Here is a 17,835-nt window from a genome sequence, read left to right as displayed (position 1 = left end):
ACATTAAAAACAACAGATGTCAAAATTAACCCTGTATGAAATATACATCTATAAAAGTCTGGAAAACAAAAAAAATATATAAAAATATGAACAAAAATCTAAATTTAGTAACTTTTATAAGAAATATTTATAATAAACAAGCAATAGAAAAAAAAAACACCAGTATTCGTTGAAAAATCCTTTATTTTGATAACAAAAGTGTACAGTCTGTCTGTGAATGTTTGATAAATATTGTAGGAACTCTACAAAGTTCTAGATGTCTCATCGCCCGGTCGCTTATCAGAAGAACCGGACCGGTTGTCTGGATATCATCGTTATTTCAAATAAATATGTTTAACCTCTAAATGACAGCGAGAAGCATAATAAAGCTAAGGGTTAAATAGAATTAAAAAGTTTGAGATATTTTGTAAACTAATAATTGGGGATCTTCCTGGAATCACCTTCTAACCTTCATTCTACAAAAATACCGACGTGAGAAGGTCCTTGAGAAGAACCACAAGCGTCGACGAGGATTTCTCATTCTCAAGGTCTCCTTATAACCTCCCCGTTGGAATGAGGCGTCCCAACTGGTCGGCCATGCATTTCCAAAATGGAGTAATGTAGTGTCATCTAGAACCCAAACGGGTTCTAAATCTAGAACGCATACTTTGGTAAATATGCAGGAGATAATATAAATACGGTATCACGAGTTTTACTTTCAACATCTAGTGATGTGACCGCCCTTCTACTCATCGGAAAGAGAGGCCAGATGTAGTGATTAGCGCCAGGTTAAGGAGGTATAGACCTCAAATTACTCCGGAACATCGGGCCTCCATTGCTCTGCACCGGTGGTTGTCATGCCATGATGAAGACAATTAGTTCTTGGAAGTCGTAACTTGAGGTCTCCGCTCCACCACTAAACTGGAGGACACCATCTGGAGCTTTTCCCCTTGGAGTCCAAATGTTCTCAGAGCTCAACGAGGTCTACAGAAACCGAACGCACTTAGGTTTTGGTGGCGACGGCTTGTGGGCAGGGTAATTCAGGGTTTGGGGCTCATCTACAGGACAAATACCAGCAGATGACATTTACTTTAGTCCACAACTAATCCTATGCAGAGCGAACACGAGACGCAGTGCAAATAGTGAAGCTTCGTTTCCATAAGGAATATAGTCCATTAAGAGACCGCCCCGGAGAGGTAAGCTCTGTCCTTTTACGTTCGGAAGAACTTCTTGTTCAGCATGAAAATGAGGAGGTTAACGTTAACTTTGGCTTTATCGAACATTTTCATCACGGCCACTCCCTCGTACTGCAACTGCAAAAGGTCCTGCGTTCAATGAGAATAAACGTTTACGAGAAAAAATATCTACAGAACCTTAAGATAAACAGCATATTATAGAGTAATAGAATTGTTTAAAAATAATATATATATATATATATATATATATATATTACCAAGGGGAAAAAAAAAAAGTTTTGATAGCACACGCAATCCAAAAAAATTCAATACCCCCCCTTTTTGGGTCTACATGCGCATGTTGATGACATCACAGGTGCCAGATGAGAGCGCATTTTACATGTAATCCCCACGTTATTTTTGTGGGACCCACATATTACTAACCTGATAATTAAGCTGGAACTTTTCCATGTCCACACCCAGGAACTTTGTCTTCACCTGGAACTTCCCTGGCTCGTCACACGGGGTGATGTCAAAAATGACATTTCTGAACCTGTTTAAGACAAAGGGGAGGGGGGTGAATGACGCACTCGTATTAATCAGGGCATTTACCACCACCTCTCCTTTACGGGGCCCAATTTTTCCTGGCCGTCATGGCCCCTTTACCAAACCGGAGATGTTTTCCTCAGACAATGGGTAGCGGGGGACGTTCTCTGTACTCACTGACTCAAAGGAAGGTCTTCAATTTCCAAGAGGACCCCTTTTTCCTGCAGTCTGGCTGCGGTATAGTTCAGGGACACCTGTTTTTTATTCTTTCCGTTCATCCTTGAAAGAAGGAAAAGAAAAACCATAAATAACCAACAAACTCAGTTTGTACGCGTTTTGTGTTACATAATTCTTGAACGTATTTAAAAAGGACTTGTCTGCCAAAAAACGTGGAACTTGTTTTACAAATACGGTCGCCCTATGGCAAACGGCGCGACCGCAGAGCAGAGGATGCAGAACGCGCCACATACTTGCGGTTCATGGCGAGGTTGTCCAGACAGGTTTTGATGTACTGGTTGTAGAAGTCGATCTGTTCCTCGTGGAAGGACGCTTTGCCGTGCAGTCTCTGCATCGTCTGCCTGAGTTTCACCAGCTCTGCCTTACGGTGCTGCCGATATCGCCTTTGGTTACGGATATCCTGATGGTGTTTAAAGCGGGATATATTCCATCTTAGAATTCTACTCCGTGACCATTATAAGTCTTAAGCCCTTTGTGGTAAAGTCTTCTCCCCCACAAATAAAAATACCAAAAAAAAGGTTGCTAGCACCTCTTTAACCCTCAAACCTTCCAAGGCAAACGAATAAATACACTCAATGACCCCGACTGCTTATCTTGCAATTGTGGTGGCTATGTTTCTAGTGGTGTCCAGTGGCATCAAAGTAAGACAACTAGCATAGGAAAAGGTCAGGTTCCTAACTGGAACATCATGCAGCGAATAAGAGAAAAGTAGGACACAGAAAGAGTCCATCTCCGACTGGCTACATACAATCTAAGCCCTCTCACGTTCCATGCCTGTTACGTATATACCGTACGCATCAAACCCTGCTAACGTCAAGTTATTTTAGAATAATCTAATAAGGCATGGGCTGCATATCTCCAAGCATTAGGCTAACAGTAGGAGTTAGTAACGACCGCAATGCATTAAATGGCAATGGGGTACCTTAGCAATCATGTTAATTATCTCCTGGTAATGGTTGTCGGAGGAAACGAAACCCAAGCACTCCAGCCTTCGCAGGTTTCGAATAATTTTACGCTTTTTCTCTTCCATTGACAATTGGCTGTTCCCCAGCAGGGACCGGTGGCGTTTCATCTTCTCTGGGGTCTTGGCTTCTTGTAGAGCGCGTTGGTGTACCAGCTGGTAATGCGACGCTTCCTATGTACATAGACGAGAGATTGAGACGTGTCACTTACTAGACCATACCTCGTAGCATGTCCTGTTCATCCTGCAACATTGAGTCAGTTGGTTTGTCCATTGACAGCCACTTTTAGGACCAGAAAATTGGAAGAAGTGTAGTAGGGTTAAGACTATCGCCCTACAGTGGACCCCGTTGTCAACAAGATTTTAAATTCCACTGCACAATGGTAGAAAATGCCCACCTGCTGCTCAGAAGCTGACGTATGCAACAACTCCATCAGGGAATCTCCAGGCTGCGACAGGATGATGTCTACCAACATGTGCTTTGTGCTACACGGAACAAAGGAGGATGAACGGGTTATCAAAGCGTACAAATATTTTTCTTTTTCTTGATACTCTGTTAACATTCAAGGGTCAACCCATCATCAGAGGCAAAACTCCTAACCTTAGTAATAAACCGTGAGCATCCATCTCCTCTGCACTGGTCGCAAACATGTCGAACTTGTTGGTTAGCGTGAGCGACATCTCCAGCTTCTTCAGCTGGGACAAAGCTTGTTCCGAGACAACATCGCCAAGATTAGATGTGGAGGTTTCTCCTGCAACAAGATGGAAGAAACTGTACTTAACCAGTGAACGGGGTGTCTGCTGGAGAGGCTGCTTCTTCAACATCTCACATACCTATCAGCGACTGAACCGTAGGCACCGCTCCTATATCCTCCAAGAGCTCATGGATGGGATCCTTGGGGTCAGGAGCAATGGCTTCTTGGTGTTCCAGTAAGAGCTGAGGAGAAACATAGCGAACGCTTCAGAAAAGCAAATACAATAGGAGATAGTTCAGTAAAAGTGATATAGAGCTCTCCATTCAGAGACGTCATGCGGTATGAGCCATGGCCTCACCTTGTGGGTATCAATGAGCTCCCCAACAGTTATGTAGATGACTGGTTTAATGGTGTTTACCATCTCAGAGTATTCATCTATATTAAAGCGGTCCTCGGGCTCCGGTACAGTGCAGGCTGTACGGATAAACTTTCTACGAGCAGAAAATGGACATTTAGGACGCTGATCCCGGAACATTTTTTTCTCCGAATTCTATACCATATAATAGGTTCAAACAGAAAGAGTACAACATTCTATCGATCTGTTCATGTTCTGGCAGATCTGGTGCATATTATACAAAGAAATACCATGAAGTGCTTAAAAATGTTGCATTCATTTAGGAGTCTTCAGTGCCACACCTCTATAAAAAAGCCCAAAAGATAATTAATAATAACTCTGTAGAGGTAAAGCTGACCTGAACTTCCACTGTACCTCCTCCAGATACTGGTTAACAAGGCCAAGGTGGGCATCTTCAAACATCTTGTTAGAAGCCACATGCTGCAGGACTTTTGCGATGGAACCCAGGGTCCGTCTCTGATCAGGGTGAAGAGTTCCACCAACGGACAAGTCTACAATATCGAAGGCATCGGGGGCAACCACAGCCGGGTTCATGAAACGATAGTAAAGCAAGTTCCCTACGATCTTCAGGATGGTAAAACACAAAGGGAAACAATGTCAGTAGGCACAGTATTTTTAAATCCAGACATCGAATTCTTACAAAATATGAGCTTGAGGAGGATTTTAAAAACGTGCTTTACGGTGATTTAATAAACAGATAAACATCTGCGAAGCCTGCAGATGTGACCATATCTTTACCTTGTGGATGTCCTCCTCTTGGACACGGGAGAACTTCTGACTTAAAGAATTTTTCAGAACTTTAGCAACATAACGCATTCCATAACTGAGAAAAAGGAAATCGAAGGTTTACGCGTTAGATTAGAATTCCAAGAGTTTCCGCATTCATCCCTATAAAATTGGACACAATCATTTCACTAAAAGCTATGAAAGCATTACATTTATTAAGATACTTCTGAGCGTAAAAGTAAAAATTTTTATAGCATGACCACCAAAATTAAAACAAACACGGCCTAGTTGGCAAGCTGCCCTCTTGCGTAATACACTCACGGGATTTGGTCGACATTGGCCAGTATGGTGGAGAAGAACTTGTCCGTCACGGCAATGAGATTACGGATTGATATGTCTAAGCGTCTCTGAACTTCGGGGTAGGTGAGAGCCTGCTCCGGAGTGACATCATAGGGAAGAGAGCTGGGGAACAATGAACATACAGCTGGATCACATGAAATCCAAGGGGGTGCTTTTACCCAAATCTGATACAGAAGCCCGTTTCATAAAAACGCTCATCAAAAAGGCAAACACACCTCTTCTTGCCGGTCTGAGTCTCCACTTGGTTGATCCAGCTCTTGTAGATTTCCACCGGGCTTATCCGAACATTCAGAGTTTTGTCGTTGAGCACCTCCTTCACCACGTTCCCCAGAATCTGCCGCAAGGCACCCTGACCTCGGGGGCTGCGATAGAAACTCACCAGGAGACGTATTACCGTGGGGTTCCCGGTTAGGATGTCTTGGATGCGGTCAACTTTGAAGCTAAAAGCGAGGACACATCGTTACGGATGCTCTGTAAAATTGCGGTAACAAGAAATACCAAGCGCCAATTAACCCACTTTATTTCCTCCTGCAAGGCTGTACGGAAAAGTTTAAGTAGCAAATAAGCTTCTCTCCGGTTGGACGCGTAGTTATACAGCGTGAACGTTACCGACTCCATGAATTTGGTGGACTTGTTCTGTGGCATCTGGAATATCAGCTTGGCCATGTATTCCGGATGAGTCTGAGGAAGAAAATAATGACTTTTACATTTGATATTTTCATGGAAAATTGTGCTTAAGTAGTCATCTCTTATAAAAACAAACAGCCTCAAGTCGAGGGGTGGTCTTCGTTCTTATCTTAAAATGCCAGTGTTCAGAAGTCCCCAAGAGCACAGACTGATATATCAAGGGCATCCTGCCGACTCACCTGTAACAGGTAAAACAGATTCTGATACGTCTCCAGCTTCTGTCGCTTCTCTTTACTCAAGGACTTTAGCCCCTTTTGCTTATCGATGGCCATGAGGTCGGACAGCTGTTCCTTGTTCTTTCTAGTTAACTTCTTGCAATGAGAGACCACTTCCTGCACAAAGAAAGTGCCCACATTTTGAGCTCCATCACTGGGTAATGTATGCAGGGCAAGAGCCAGATTCCAAGTACTGCTAGGATATCCTGCGTGCCACAAGGGCGGGTTAATGGCCTGTTGCAAGCATGCACTTGCGTCTCCACGCCCTGGAAGCTCCCGTTACACTGCATGCATTTGCAGCCAACATGTCGCCCGCCTTTTATCGGTGTATCAACGTATCCCATACCTGCAGAGTGATCCGGTTCTTCACCAGCAGCCCGATTTTGATGTCCATCAGGTTGAGGTCGTTCTCCAGTCTCTGGTTGGATCGGATTTTCTTCACTACTTCCTCTCTCAGTTTCATAACCTCTCGTTCCTCCCAGAAGTCACGCTCACTCTGCTCCAAGAGGTGGGCAAACTTCCTTAGCGTGCTCAGTGGCGGGTTCTTGGCGTGGACTGTGGAGAAGAGCCTGTTTAAGTACGATTTGCTTATTTAAAAGATATTTAAAGTAGGTGGCATTAATAGGATTGCATCCATCCTGTAGCGAATGTAAAATAAGCTCCTTGGGCTTCTCTTCAAGGCGGCTTGACCAAAGAGTCAACGGATTTTATAAAGAGCTGGATTGGTTACACACAGTACGGGAGTGGGGGGCAGTGCGGGAGTGGGGGCATTTCCTATAAGCTGCACCATGTTTCCAGTCAACTCAACAGCTTCTGCCTCCCAGTGCTTGTCCATGGGCAACATCTCTACTAGAGACCAGTTCATACACGGAAGCCACGCACCGTTATCACCTTTACAACAAGACAGCAGCTAATAAGTCACAGTATTACCCAGCATCTTGTAATCCTCTCTGGCCTTGTTGGCTCGGAAGAAAGCCTGGATCTTAATTACGCTTGCAATCTGCAATAAGAAGGGATAATTTATCAGATATAATAAGAAGGGATAATTTATCAGATATAATAAGAAGGGATAATTTATCAGATATAATAAGAAGGGATAATTTATCAGATATAATAAGAAGGGATAATTTATCAGATATAATTGCCCTCTCTCTGGATGTGGCCAAATGACCAGACGATGAGAAAGTCGATAAAACCCATCTTTGAAGACCCTACTTTTTGGAAAGTTATTCTTACCCTAAGGCAATCCATAAATACAATATATTTACCAAAGACTTCTAGTCCAAAGCAAAGACTTTTTTTGCTTGTGAAATGTAGGCAAATCTTACATTTTGCTCTATTTCTGCAAAACCGCCATGTACTTACATTTCTCCTGAAATACCGGAGTCTTTCCCGATATTTTTTTCGCGCCAGCCACATTCTCACACGCGACTGGATCTAAGCCAGAAAAGAAATATTTTGTATTATTTTTCCCTTAACTCATTTTAACAGACGCATCGCGGATAAGTCACGTCGGAGCAACCTTACCTTAATGAGGGCATCTAGATTGCTGTACAGGTAGTTGAGCCGATGCAGATAATCTCTCCGCTGCTTGTAACCCCTCCAGTGCGCCTGTAAATACCACAAAACTCACATTTAAGGAAAAAAAAAAGTTATGTTTTCTACAAAATATTACTATTACGTCATGAAATGAAATAAAAATAACAGACTTATTTCATTAGTTTAATATTATATACGAAGGATGGATCAGTAAGGAAGGGAATGTAAGTCTGCGTCAGAATGATTTGGGGGGCTGTGCTTTTATTAGACCTTTGTTTTTAGGTAAGGGGTTGGTACTGTACCTGAATTAAAGTGGCGGCAGGCAGTTGTCTGCGCAGGAGGTGAGTGTGAGCAGCAAACGCCTTGCGCATCAAGTAACCTCTCATACGAGCTTGTAGCTTCACCAACATGTCGGTATTGGCCACCCACTGCTTCTCTCGCTTAAAGCCACCGGTCACCCCGGTCACCACAGTCTGCAAGAACCAGGGAGCTTTCCTTATCACAAGGCAGTAAGAGCCCACCTAAGATGCCAGAGCGCGACGATGAGGCCTGCCCCATAAGGGCGACAAGCAGAGAAAAGCCTCCATCCCCCATTATCAGTCAACGGTTCCATCAGTATCGGCAATCAGGTAATTTCACAGTCTCGCAGACTGAGCCAAGTTCTCCCCACAGAAGCTTTTAAATCTATATATATATATATATATATATATATATATATATATATATATATATATATATATATATATATATATATATATATATATATATATATATATATATATATATATATATATTTTATACCTGGATCTCCTCTCGGGATAGGTGTGTGGTGTTGGAGCTGAAGCCCGCTGGACGGTCCCAGGTGCCCTCAAAGGACCGCAGGTGGAAGTAATAATCACCCCATTCCTTAACTTTGTGTTTTACCCAAACATTGGAAAGATCTCCTAGAAAAACAAACAGAGTTTGTGAAATGAGATCTCCAATAGTGATGTATTTGGATTTTTCACTTCTTGATGGTGGTCAGACGTCGCTCACCCTTTTTCCTTTTTGCGTTCATCACCGCACCAAGTTCGGACTGATATCCCTCAGCGCAGTCCGTCGCCACCCCGCAGAGCGCTGCGTCTGGGTTACGGAGGACGCGGACAGTTTGAGAAGGCTTCCCTTCCTTTATGGCTTGGTTAATGGCTGCAATCCCCAGAGCCACTAAGGTGAGGGACGGAAAAAGGCAAGAGAATTAGCCGTTTTAAAAAGGAACATTTTCATCTACATTATAAAGTACTTCTAGCCAATCTATCCACGTCCACAATGAAACATTTGACTCAAATGTACAATGGGAAGCAACTAAAGGACATCCACACTGGTAAGAGGAACAAAAAGTGAACTCGATTCGTAACCATGCTTTGAATTCTAACCATGTAGGATTATGGACTTTGCTATTATGTTTCCGCTAGCTTCTAGAACTAGGCAAACCAGGGCGTTAGGTCTGTTGACCATGGGAAGGTAACCGGTAACAGTGCTTACATCTATGGCTAAGTATCTTTTACCCCATATATAATTTCTCCCTTCTGGCAGCACCTAGCATAACAGGTCTAGTATAAAAAGTCTAACATCTGTACAGTAACAGATCCGTACATTAAAAAAAAAAACTCCAGGCCATACCAAATACTCACTTTTTCGCATCCTTACGGTTTCTTGGTTAGCAAGCGAGACTCCCTGCTGGATCTCTTCAAGCCAAAGCACGGCCGACCCGTCTCTAACTTCCTGAGTGTGTGAAAAGAAAATCCTATGAGCACTTGCTGAACACGATTAATACTTATAAGTTATAAAAAAAATTACAGATACTGTAACGCTACATGTATCAGAACCCCTGCGGCAGTAGAATTGCTCCCAGGAAATAAAGACACAACAGGCAGGACTTTGATAGCCATTGGCATATATAAAAACTATACAAACCTGCTAAAAATAACGAACCCTGCACATTAATACAATATAATTAGCAGTGGTCACTGCACCTGCTTCTTGCGCTTTAAAGCACCGGTGAGGACTTGGTGATAAAGCCAAGCATTGGGAAGGGTGACGTCCGTGAGTCCAGCTGCTGGCATTAGCAAAGCCGTGAAGGTTTTCTGAGGATCCCCCTGTCCGAGAGCCTCATTGATGAGACTGACTGCGAGGATTTCTGGGGAAAATACGGACAGCCTGGGTGAAGAAAGGTACTGGACACACAAGACAGCATAGTCACAATTCAAATGAGATATATAGTACTATAAAGCCTCTGCAGAATAACATTATTCCCTGTCCTGGTGTGCAGAAGATTCACTATAAGTGAAAACGCTGTCAACCTGAAGTGAGTGCTGCTGGGTTGAAAATTGTATCCTATCAAATAGTATTAACGGCTGTAGAAATGCTTAGTGGTCGGTCAGATTTATCGAGAGTTTGGCCTCTTCTTGTCAAATGCCTTACTCTCATGTTCTTCTTCTATGGAGAGGTTGGTGTCGTGCACGCAGGACTGAAGATCATTCCAGCTCAGAAACTCGAAACCTTCATTCTGGCGTTTCCGCTTGCACAGTTTGCTAAAGTACCTTGGGAGATGGAAAAAGAAACATATGTCATTTTAAAGAGAATTCCAATTGTTACGTGTCCCAGAAGATGGCCCTGACGAAGAACCTAATAGATACAAGATATTGTCAAACCAGTCCTATATAGACAATAGTCCATTATCCTATTCTTTCAAAACCTCATTCTCTCACCTCTGCATGCTCTCCTCTTCCACTTCGGACAGGCCCAGAGCTGAGCTGATAAGGCTTGCCCAGAACCCATTAAAGTCGCCAGCGTCGATAGCCCTGTTGGTCAGAGCAACGGCAGACAACATCTCCACGGCCACATAGAGCTCCTCTTGTACCAGGGATCCCTGCTTGGACAAAAATATCAAGAATAAAAGTTAATGAGGCAAACTGTAATAAGTGCTACGAAATCAGAGAGGGCAATTAAATGTCTTCATGGACAGATTAATATCATCCATGACAGCAGTCTGCAGTCTTCTAGACCTCTTGGGGGACATCTGCCTGGTATTTAGGTTTCAGACACATGGCACAATTATTTTTCAGACCCAGCCTTCCCCAAGTCATGTCTATTTGAAGGGTGAGAATTCCCTGCTATATGCATTATTAATTAGGACAGAAAATTATTTTAACCTGAGGCTTCTGCCCTTGGAGAACTTTCAGCTCCCGTTGATACAGTTTGGCCGCAAAAGGATGGACCTCTGGCAGCTGTGCATCTGGGTTGGCCAACTCTTGTATCGTCTGAGCGGAACTCCCACCACGGATAGCAGCGTTTATACGTGCAACAGCTTGATCCACTAATGGAGTAAACAGCAAGAGGCGAATAAACTCATGAAGTTTATGTACATGACAAAGTGTGCCACCACAAGGGTCCATGGAACCAACCATCGATCATAAGGAGCGGGTAGGCAAACATACAGCTCGTCAGGGCTTCTACTTTCTGATTTGACATCAAATCTGCATACAGGAACTCACTGTTAACCAGTTATACTTTTGGGGCAAGCATTTAAAGTTATGTTGAATTATGACTCTTCATAAAATATTCTGGTTATGAATGAACACAAAGATAGCTCCAGAGCAGCCCATGCATTTTGTATCCACCACTTACTCGCATGTTCCTTGCTTGCATTCAGATTGGCTGCATCAACTCCGGCTTGGATTTCCTCTTTTTCCAGCAGATCCATATATCCCAGTTCCTATAATTCAACGATAACAATTCACGATGAGACAAGTAAAACAATTTAGGTTTCTTCGCAGGCTTTAGTTTTTTTGCTGCGTAACTCTAGATTTATTCTTAATCAGGATTGCAACTACACTGATCAATAGAGCGGATTTAGCGATATATACTTATATTTAGGAGTGAAGGTGAGCAATGTGAATTTAAATTTGGTTTCAGACCCACCAGTGCTTTTTGTTCTCGATCACTGGTGAGCTGCTCCAAGTACCAGTCCGCGTTCTCTCTAAAGACCCTGCGCAGCGCGAGGGCTCCATCCTGGAGAGCGGACAGTAGACTCCGAGGATCCTTTCTCTCCAAAGCTTCGTCTACATACTCCACGGCAGCGTGCACTGGGGAGACAACAAAAAAAAAATCCATAATTAGACGAATATACCAACGTCCTATGTCAGGAAGCAGATCAATAGTACATATTTGCCCCAATGCTTTCGGTATAAGGTACCATTGACTTTGTTGATGTTGCCCTGAATTTCAGCCTGTGTCAGGCAATGGTCATATATATCCGGACCATCTGGAGTGTTCCGGAGAAGCTGCAGGAAAAAGAAAAAAGGGAACATTCGGATGCATCTTATATTCTGAAAAAGTAAAGAAATCTTTAATTTTAAATACTTAATACCCCAGTAGTGGAAAGACATGGCCAACACCGGAGTTGAGCCTTAGCCAGATGCACAAAGTATATATTGTGCTTAATGATTGTCCAAGACCCATTCTTACCTTATTTCGGGCATTCGCCACTTTCATGGATTTGGCTTGGTACAGGAGCTCCTGGTACACTGCTGCCAGCTTCTCATTTAAGTTCACCAGCATGGCGTTGGGGTTCCGGAGAGCGACCATGGTTTCTTCCACCACCCCTCTGTCCACGGCTTCATTAATTGCAATGACCGCTGCGTGCACTGAGAGACACAGGGACAAATTGGCACGTCGGAAATTTAACAGAAAACTAAAAAAAATAAATGTAATTTACGACAGACTATCTTATAGGATTTTGGTAAACAATACAGCGGCCCTCTGTAGATTTATTGGTATCACGGTGTTTGCACAAACACCGGTCTTATCGAATGTGATACTTCCCCACCTGCTGCTTCGTCCACAGACAGCTCGTTAGCCAGAATCCCTCCGATCTTGCTAAATGCCGGCATCTGAAGCCCATACTTGTCCAGTTCACACTTCATATTATTAATTTCCTCATCTGAAACACAAACGTTGGTTATCAAAGCATTCCAAGATAGTTATTCCTATCAAAAGATCTATATAAAGCTTTGTGTCCCTTAGCCCAGCTAATGCCGATGAGAACGTTGGATACCAACACTTGGTGGAGGCTATTTTTTCAAGCATAAAAGTGGGTTTATGGTAGGAAGAGGGCAGGTTTACAGGGCGCAAGCGCAAAACGCATTCCAGCAAACCACTATTTATTCCATAGAACAATAAAGGACCCTTTTGGCAAACGCCTTCTTACCTGTGAATTTTGCTATTCCGTACAAATCCTGGATTTGAGGAGCCAGCCCGAGTTTAAATAAATATAAACTGTAAGGACAAGAAAGCTCAATCAAACTGATGTCAGGTATTCCTTGCAATTGTGCACTAACATGATTTAAGGTTCTGTTCCAGTTATATAGAACATTAATTGAGCATTTTGTTCCCTCCTATCGTAAAAATCTTTATTTTAAGCGATTTTTCAGGTCCAATGGCAACAGCCAATTAGTGCCTGCCTTTGTGTCACATGCTACTTAAACATTCCCTGAAAATATATGTCGTTAACTGTTCCTTCAGTAAAGAATTATCTCCCAATAACGGTTGCTGCATCCAACAGTACATACAGTATACAAAAAGCATGTCTAATTACAGTATATCCAGAATTAAGTGAAAATTTAAATGTGATTTTTAATCGTTTACACAAAACTGGGTTCAAAGTATGCGGCATTTCAAAGACAAGGTTCTTACCTCAGAGCGTGAATACAGTAAACAACGCGGGGCATGTTTTTCTTATCGTAGATATCGGTTGTCTCAGGATGAAATATCTGCAATCAGAAGGACAAACGGATCATTGGGTATTAAACAGCGTTGAGTGATTGGATCTGGTTTTATTTATTGCAGCGAATCTCCTGCCTACCGTGGGCAGCCCGATTTGACTCATGGCTCGACGCCAGTGGTTGATGTTATCTGTATGGCGGAAATGAAGACCAGTCGCCTGCAACAGAAAGAAAGTCTCTTATGATCTACCAATTTATTAAGAAAAAAAATGGTGCGAGACAGGAAGGATAAGCGCACGTTACCTTGTAGCGCAACTGATCGAAATCATAGATTTTCTTGAGCGGCACGAGCTCGGGATCAAAAAAATGTCCCAGTTTGGCGAGAATCACGCCATTGCGAAGAGTCTCTTCCAGCTCGGTGGGGGGCGGCAGCTCCTCGTTCAGACAAGACTCCATCCAGCTAAGACACAGAATGGATATAAGCCATGGTCTCATTAGGTGACAACACAAGACACAGGTATAGTTCACAGTCCTGCAGGTAATACAGAACACTAAAACCGCCTGCTCATTCCAGACAAATATTTGACGGATGCGATCAGCCATCGTAGGCCTACTAAGCTCGGATAGGAACGGGTGGACAAGTTAAGCTGGACACCCACCCAAACCTGCTTTACTATATGACAGTATTAAAGGAACAACATCCCTAGAACTGCTGAATGCCCCAAATCTGTAAGCGTGTCATTGATTGGCAGTCACCCAAGAAAATAAAAAGGCCTCTTTAATAATTTGCGTTGTTTTTATGAGATTTCATATTGAGACGACAGATCTAGAGGGCGGTTTATGTGTTGTCTAAGTGGAACAGTGGCTTTAAATACTCAAAGTCAACCTGCCAAAACCCCAGTAATCGCGCAAGGTAATTCTGGTCTTACCGCTTGGCCTCCTCCAGGTGGCACAGGTATTGATAAGCAATATTCTTCTGCCGCTGCTCGTCCATCTCATCAGCTGTCAGGCGCTCATCTGAACGGAACACAAAGAGTCTGCTGCAGGGTTACTGGAAACTGAGTGAGCAACTCGGTGAGAACATTCACTTCAGGCAGAAAAGGGACATCAGAGTCCCACCTTCTGTAACTACATTGTAAAAACGCACCCATCATGGACCGAGGCCAGTGCCCTTACACCTGAGAGAAATTACATTCTGTGCCACACACAGTGTTTCTCTATCGCCCCAGACAGAGAACTCTCTCCATACAGCACCAGACAGGGAGGCCCAGATATCCTGCCGCCCGCCTGGCACAAAAACCTCCACCTGTCTTGCATTGGTAAAAGCCATCTACCTGCAGTTTGGCATCAGAGCACCACCCATCTGGCACCAGTCTACCACCTGCCTGCCTTTAGAATGTCTCCGACGATCAGACCCGCCCAGCATCCCCCTCCTGGCACCTGTCAGAACGACGCAAATCTAGCATCACATTGACCATTAATTCCCTAGTCACATACCATCAGAGTCACCCAACATCTCAACGCTATCCACGTGGCATTAGACCGACCACTACCTGCTTAGCACTAGACTGCCACTTGCCTGGCACCAGTCATACTTCCCCCACCTGTCATCAGACTGCCACCTGCCTGCCACCAGGCATACTGCCCCCACCTGTCATCAGACTGCCACCTGCCTGGCACCAGTAATACTTCCCCCACCTGTCATCAGACTGCCACCTGCCTGCCTGCCCCCACCTGTCATCAGACTGCCACCTGCCTGCCACCAGTCATACTGCCCCCACCTGTCATCAGACTGCCACCTGCCTGCCACCAGTCATACTGCCCCCACCTGTCATCAGACTGCCACCTGCCTGCCTGCCCCCACCTGTCATCAGACTGCCACCTGCCTGCCACCAGTCATACTGCCCCCACCTGTCATCAGACTGCCACCTGCCTGCCACCAGTCATACTGCCCCCACCTGTCATCAGACTGCCACCTGCCTGGCACCAGTAATACTTCCCCCACCTGTCATCAGACTGCCACCTGCCTGCCTGCCCCCACCTGTCATCAGACTGCCACCTGCCTGCCACCAGGCATACTGCCCCCACCTGGCATCAGACTGCCACCTGCCATACTGCCCCCACTTGGCATCAGACTGCCACCCGTCATACTGCCCCTACCAGGCATCAGACTGCCACCTGCCTGCCACGACCAGGCATCAGATCACCCCCTGCCTAGCACCAGTCATACTACCACCCGCTTGCCGACAATCATACTGCCTCCTGCCTGCCCCTGCCAGTCAGTTGCCCCATCTTCCCCAGCCCCTGGTTGGTGAAGCAGCTGTCGCTCAGTGCGGGCCCCATACTCACAGCCCGCTCCTACAGGCCCCTGTCCGGCCATAGTGTCCCCTGCGAGTCCCTGGCTGCGGTTCTGGTGACACCCCGGACAAGGCTCCCCTCTCTCTGTTTACACTGGATTTGAATGTCCCGCCACCAGCAGTTTCCGGATTAACTGTCAGGTTGGGCGCAGTGTGATGACGTTGACGTCACTGGAGCAGTGCGTGTCGGGAGTTGTAGTCGAAGTTCTGTAAGACGCACACTCCCGAATGTAGAATGAGCGCGACTGGAATATTAGCGGCTGCGCTAAACTTATCATTAGTTTCCCATCAATATATTTTATATTTAAATAAATACTTTTCACTCATCTGCCTCTCTCCCCTTTACTCTGTATCCATATTATTGCTCATGTGAGAGCCTTGGCTATGCATGCGAATAACCCCCTATTTTCTCCCCTGATGCCCCTATCCCCTCCCCTGTGCCAGTTTTTCCTCCCCTGATGCCCCTCTCTCCTCCACTGAGCGCAGAATGTTGCTGCTTGGTATGAGGGTATCGCCGAATATTTTAATTCAGTACAACCCCTAAAAATCCGTATTATAAATAATAAATATAATTTGTTTACGTTTACATCTCAAATAAAACAAGTTTGTTTCTGATGTCATTTCCTGTATTTCTGATACGTTTCTTTCCCGGACACATCGCGTCCTTCCTCATTTACCATCGAATATATATATATATATATATATGTGTAAAAATACACGCGTGCCGTCAGTGTAAGGTGTTTCTGTTGGGGCCACGCTCCTCTTTATTCCGGCTCCCGATATACCCGGGAATTCTCAGGGTGAAGGGGCAGATTCTGGGGGTCACACAGTCTGGGGCTAACTCCTTTATCGTCTCCCCCACTGTGATCATATATATCAGACTCCCAATTGGTGTTTTCGCTGCTGGTATGTTACGGTTGATATCCCTGCTTGAATTCAGGTGATTCAATAAAGCGTATCTTTAAATAATGTCAAGACAATGTTTCCATGAGGGCCGGTGTTAAAGCTGTTTGGTGGGTCGCTACATAGAATCTTCACGGCGGGCAATGAAAGGGTTAATATCTCAATAGTTGCCAGGTACGCCTATAGGGTTCAGGTTAAAGCACGCCGGTATGAGCTGTGAGTGCCTGCCAATGACCGGCCCTCTCTGGCCCTCCATGAGCCGGGAGGAGGCGTGCCCCCCCCCCCATCCAGGGCATTGTTGATCCCGGTTGCTATAGGAAGCAATGACAAAAGCAACAGTATCTGCCTTTGGAAATGAAACACCGCGGAAGCCATTGCGATACGCTGCCCGAGTTACAGACGGAGCAGGACAGCGGCTGACCCGGTGCCAAGAAACATGGTCTCCTATTGGTACGTCCTGAGCCCCTATACCTTCCTGTATACACACGGATATGTATTCCTAGTGATATCGCTCTTTACGGTTTCCATTAGCACACAAGAGGCGCTCGACGTGGGGTACTTACCCAGACAATATCATCTGTGTACAATAGATATGGTTATCTTATGCTGCTGACCCAGAGAGCTTGCAATCTAAATATTATATGGTAGTGCACCTCTATCGTATGCACTGCATTTCCTTTGGCAGATTGGTGCTCTTTGTGTCTGGAATTCTAAAGTCACATGGGGGAACTACATGCTGGCGACCGTCAGCCCGTTGCGGGTCTGCAGTACTAGAGGGGTGCCCGCCAGTCTCCTTTACCCCACCTTATTTTTAAATGTTTAATGTAAAAAAAAATAAAAAAAAATGCAGAAATGATACATTTCCATTTTCTTTCATTTTAATTATAAACTAAACAGAAAATATAATTTTATTTAAGAACTTTTGGGTTTTTAAGATTTAATGGATCCAGAATTCTGGAGACACGATTGACCCACCATGATACCATTACTTGGAACCTACAGATATTTGATTCCCCAAATGATATTTTTTTTCGTAATTATTTTCGACAAAGCATTGAAATAATGAGCAAAAAAAACACGTCAATTTCCGTAACCAAAGTTTTGGCCAAAAGTCTTCTGAAGCCGGCTGCGTTTGGCGATTCAGCTCCATTCAAGCAGAAGTTTTAATGGCCGATAATCTTCTATTTATTTTTAATATGAGTTTTTTTTTTCCACCCCCACCAGCTAAAGATTCACATATAAGCGATGGCTTCTGGAGACCTTCAGCCTGAGGAACCC

General features: G+C 44.4%; 1 protein-coding gene across 1 annotated transcript; it reads right to left on the bottom strand.

Annotated features, from left to right (window-relative positions):
* Positions 1 to 1,190: 1,190 nt before the first annotated feature.
* On the bottom strand, positions 1,191 to 14,306 carry LOC149280507 (ras GTPase-activating-like protein IQGAP3). Its single transcript, XM_089500492.1, has 37 exons — positions 14,227 to 14,306; positions 13,601 to 13,757; positions 13,438 to 13,515; positions 13,269 to 13,345; positions 12,784 to 12,851; positions 12,403 to 12,516; positions 12,042 to 12,220; positions 11,770 to 11,857; positions 11,496 to 11,659; positions 11,202 to 11,289; positions 10,727 to 10,890; positions 10,283 to 10,443; positions 9,996 to 10,114; positions 9,548 to 9,711; positions 9,206 to 9,296; positions 8,571 to 8,738; positions 8,337 to 8,479; positions 7,838 to 8,008; positions 7,524 to 7,607; positions 7,362 to 7,433; positions 6,927 to 6,996; positions 6,343 to 6,551; positions 5,961 to 6,113; positions 5,612 to 5,775; positions 5,310 to 5,534; positions 5,056 to 5,196; positions 4,747 to 4,831; positions 4,346 to 4,572; positions 3,952 to 4,084; positions 3,733 to 3,835; positions 3,500 to 3,650; positions 3,297 to 3,384; positions 2,860 to 3,072; positions 2,171 to 2,337; positions 1,878 to 1,979; positions 1,599 to 1,707; positions 1,191 to 1,304 (listed from the first exon to the last, which is right to left on the bottom strand). Exons 1-37 carry the CDS (start codon positions 14,289 to 14,291, stop codon positions 1,191 to 1,193), a joined length of 4,869 nt encoding a protein of 1,622 aa, XP_089356618.1. The 5' UTR covers positions 14,292 to 14,306.
* Between the last annotated feature and the right edge of the window lie 3,529 nt (positions 14,307 to 17,835).

This window comes from Sceloporus occidentalis, unplaced genomic scaffold, assembly GCF_023333645.1.
Source record: "Sceloporus occidentalis isolate IW3139 unplaced genomic scaffold, rSceOcc1.0.p SCAF_155, whole genome shotgun sequence".
In the NCBI taxonomy this organism is placed as follows: domain Eukaryota; kingdom Metazoa; phylum Chordata; class Lepidosauria; order Squamata; family Phrynosomatidae; genus Sceloporus; species Sceloporus occidentalis.
The sequence above is the reverse complement of the archived record's forward strand: the minus strand, read 5'-3'. Positions and strand labels throughout refer to the sequence as shown.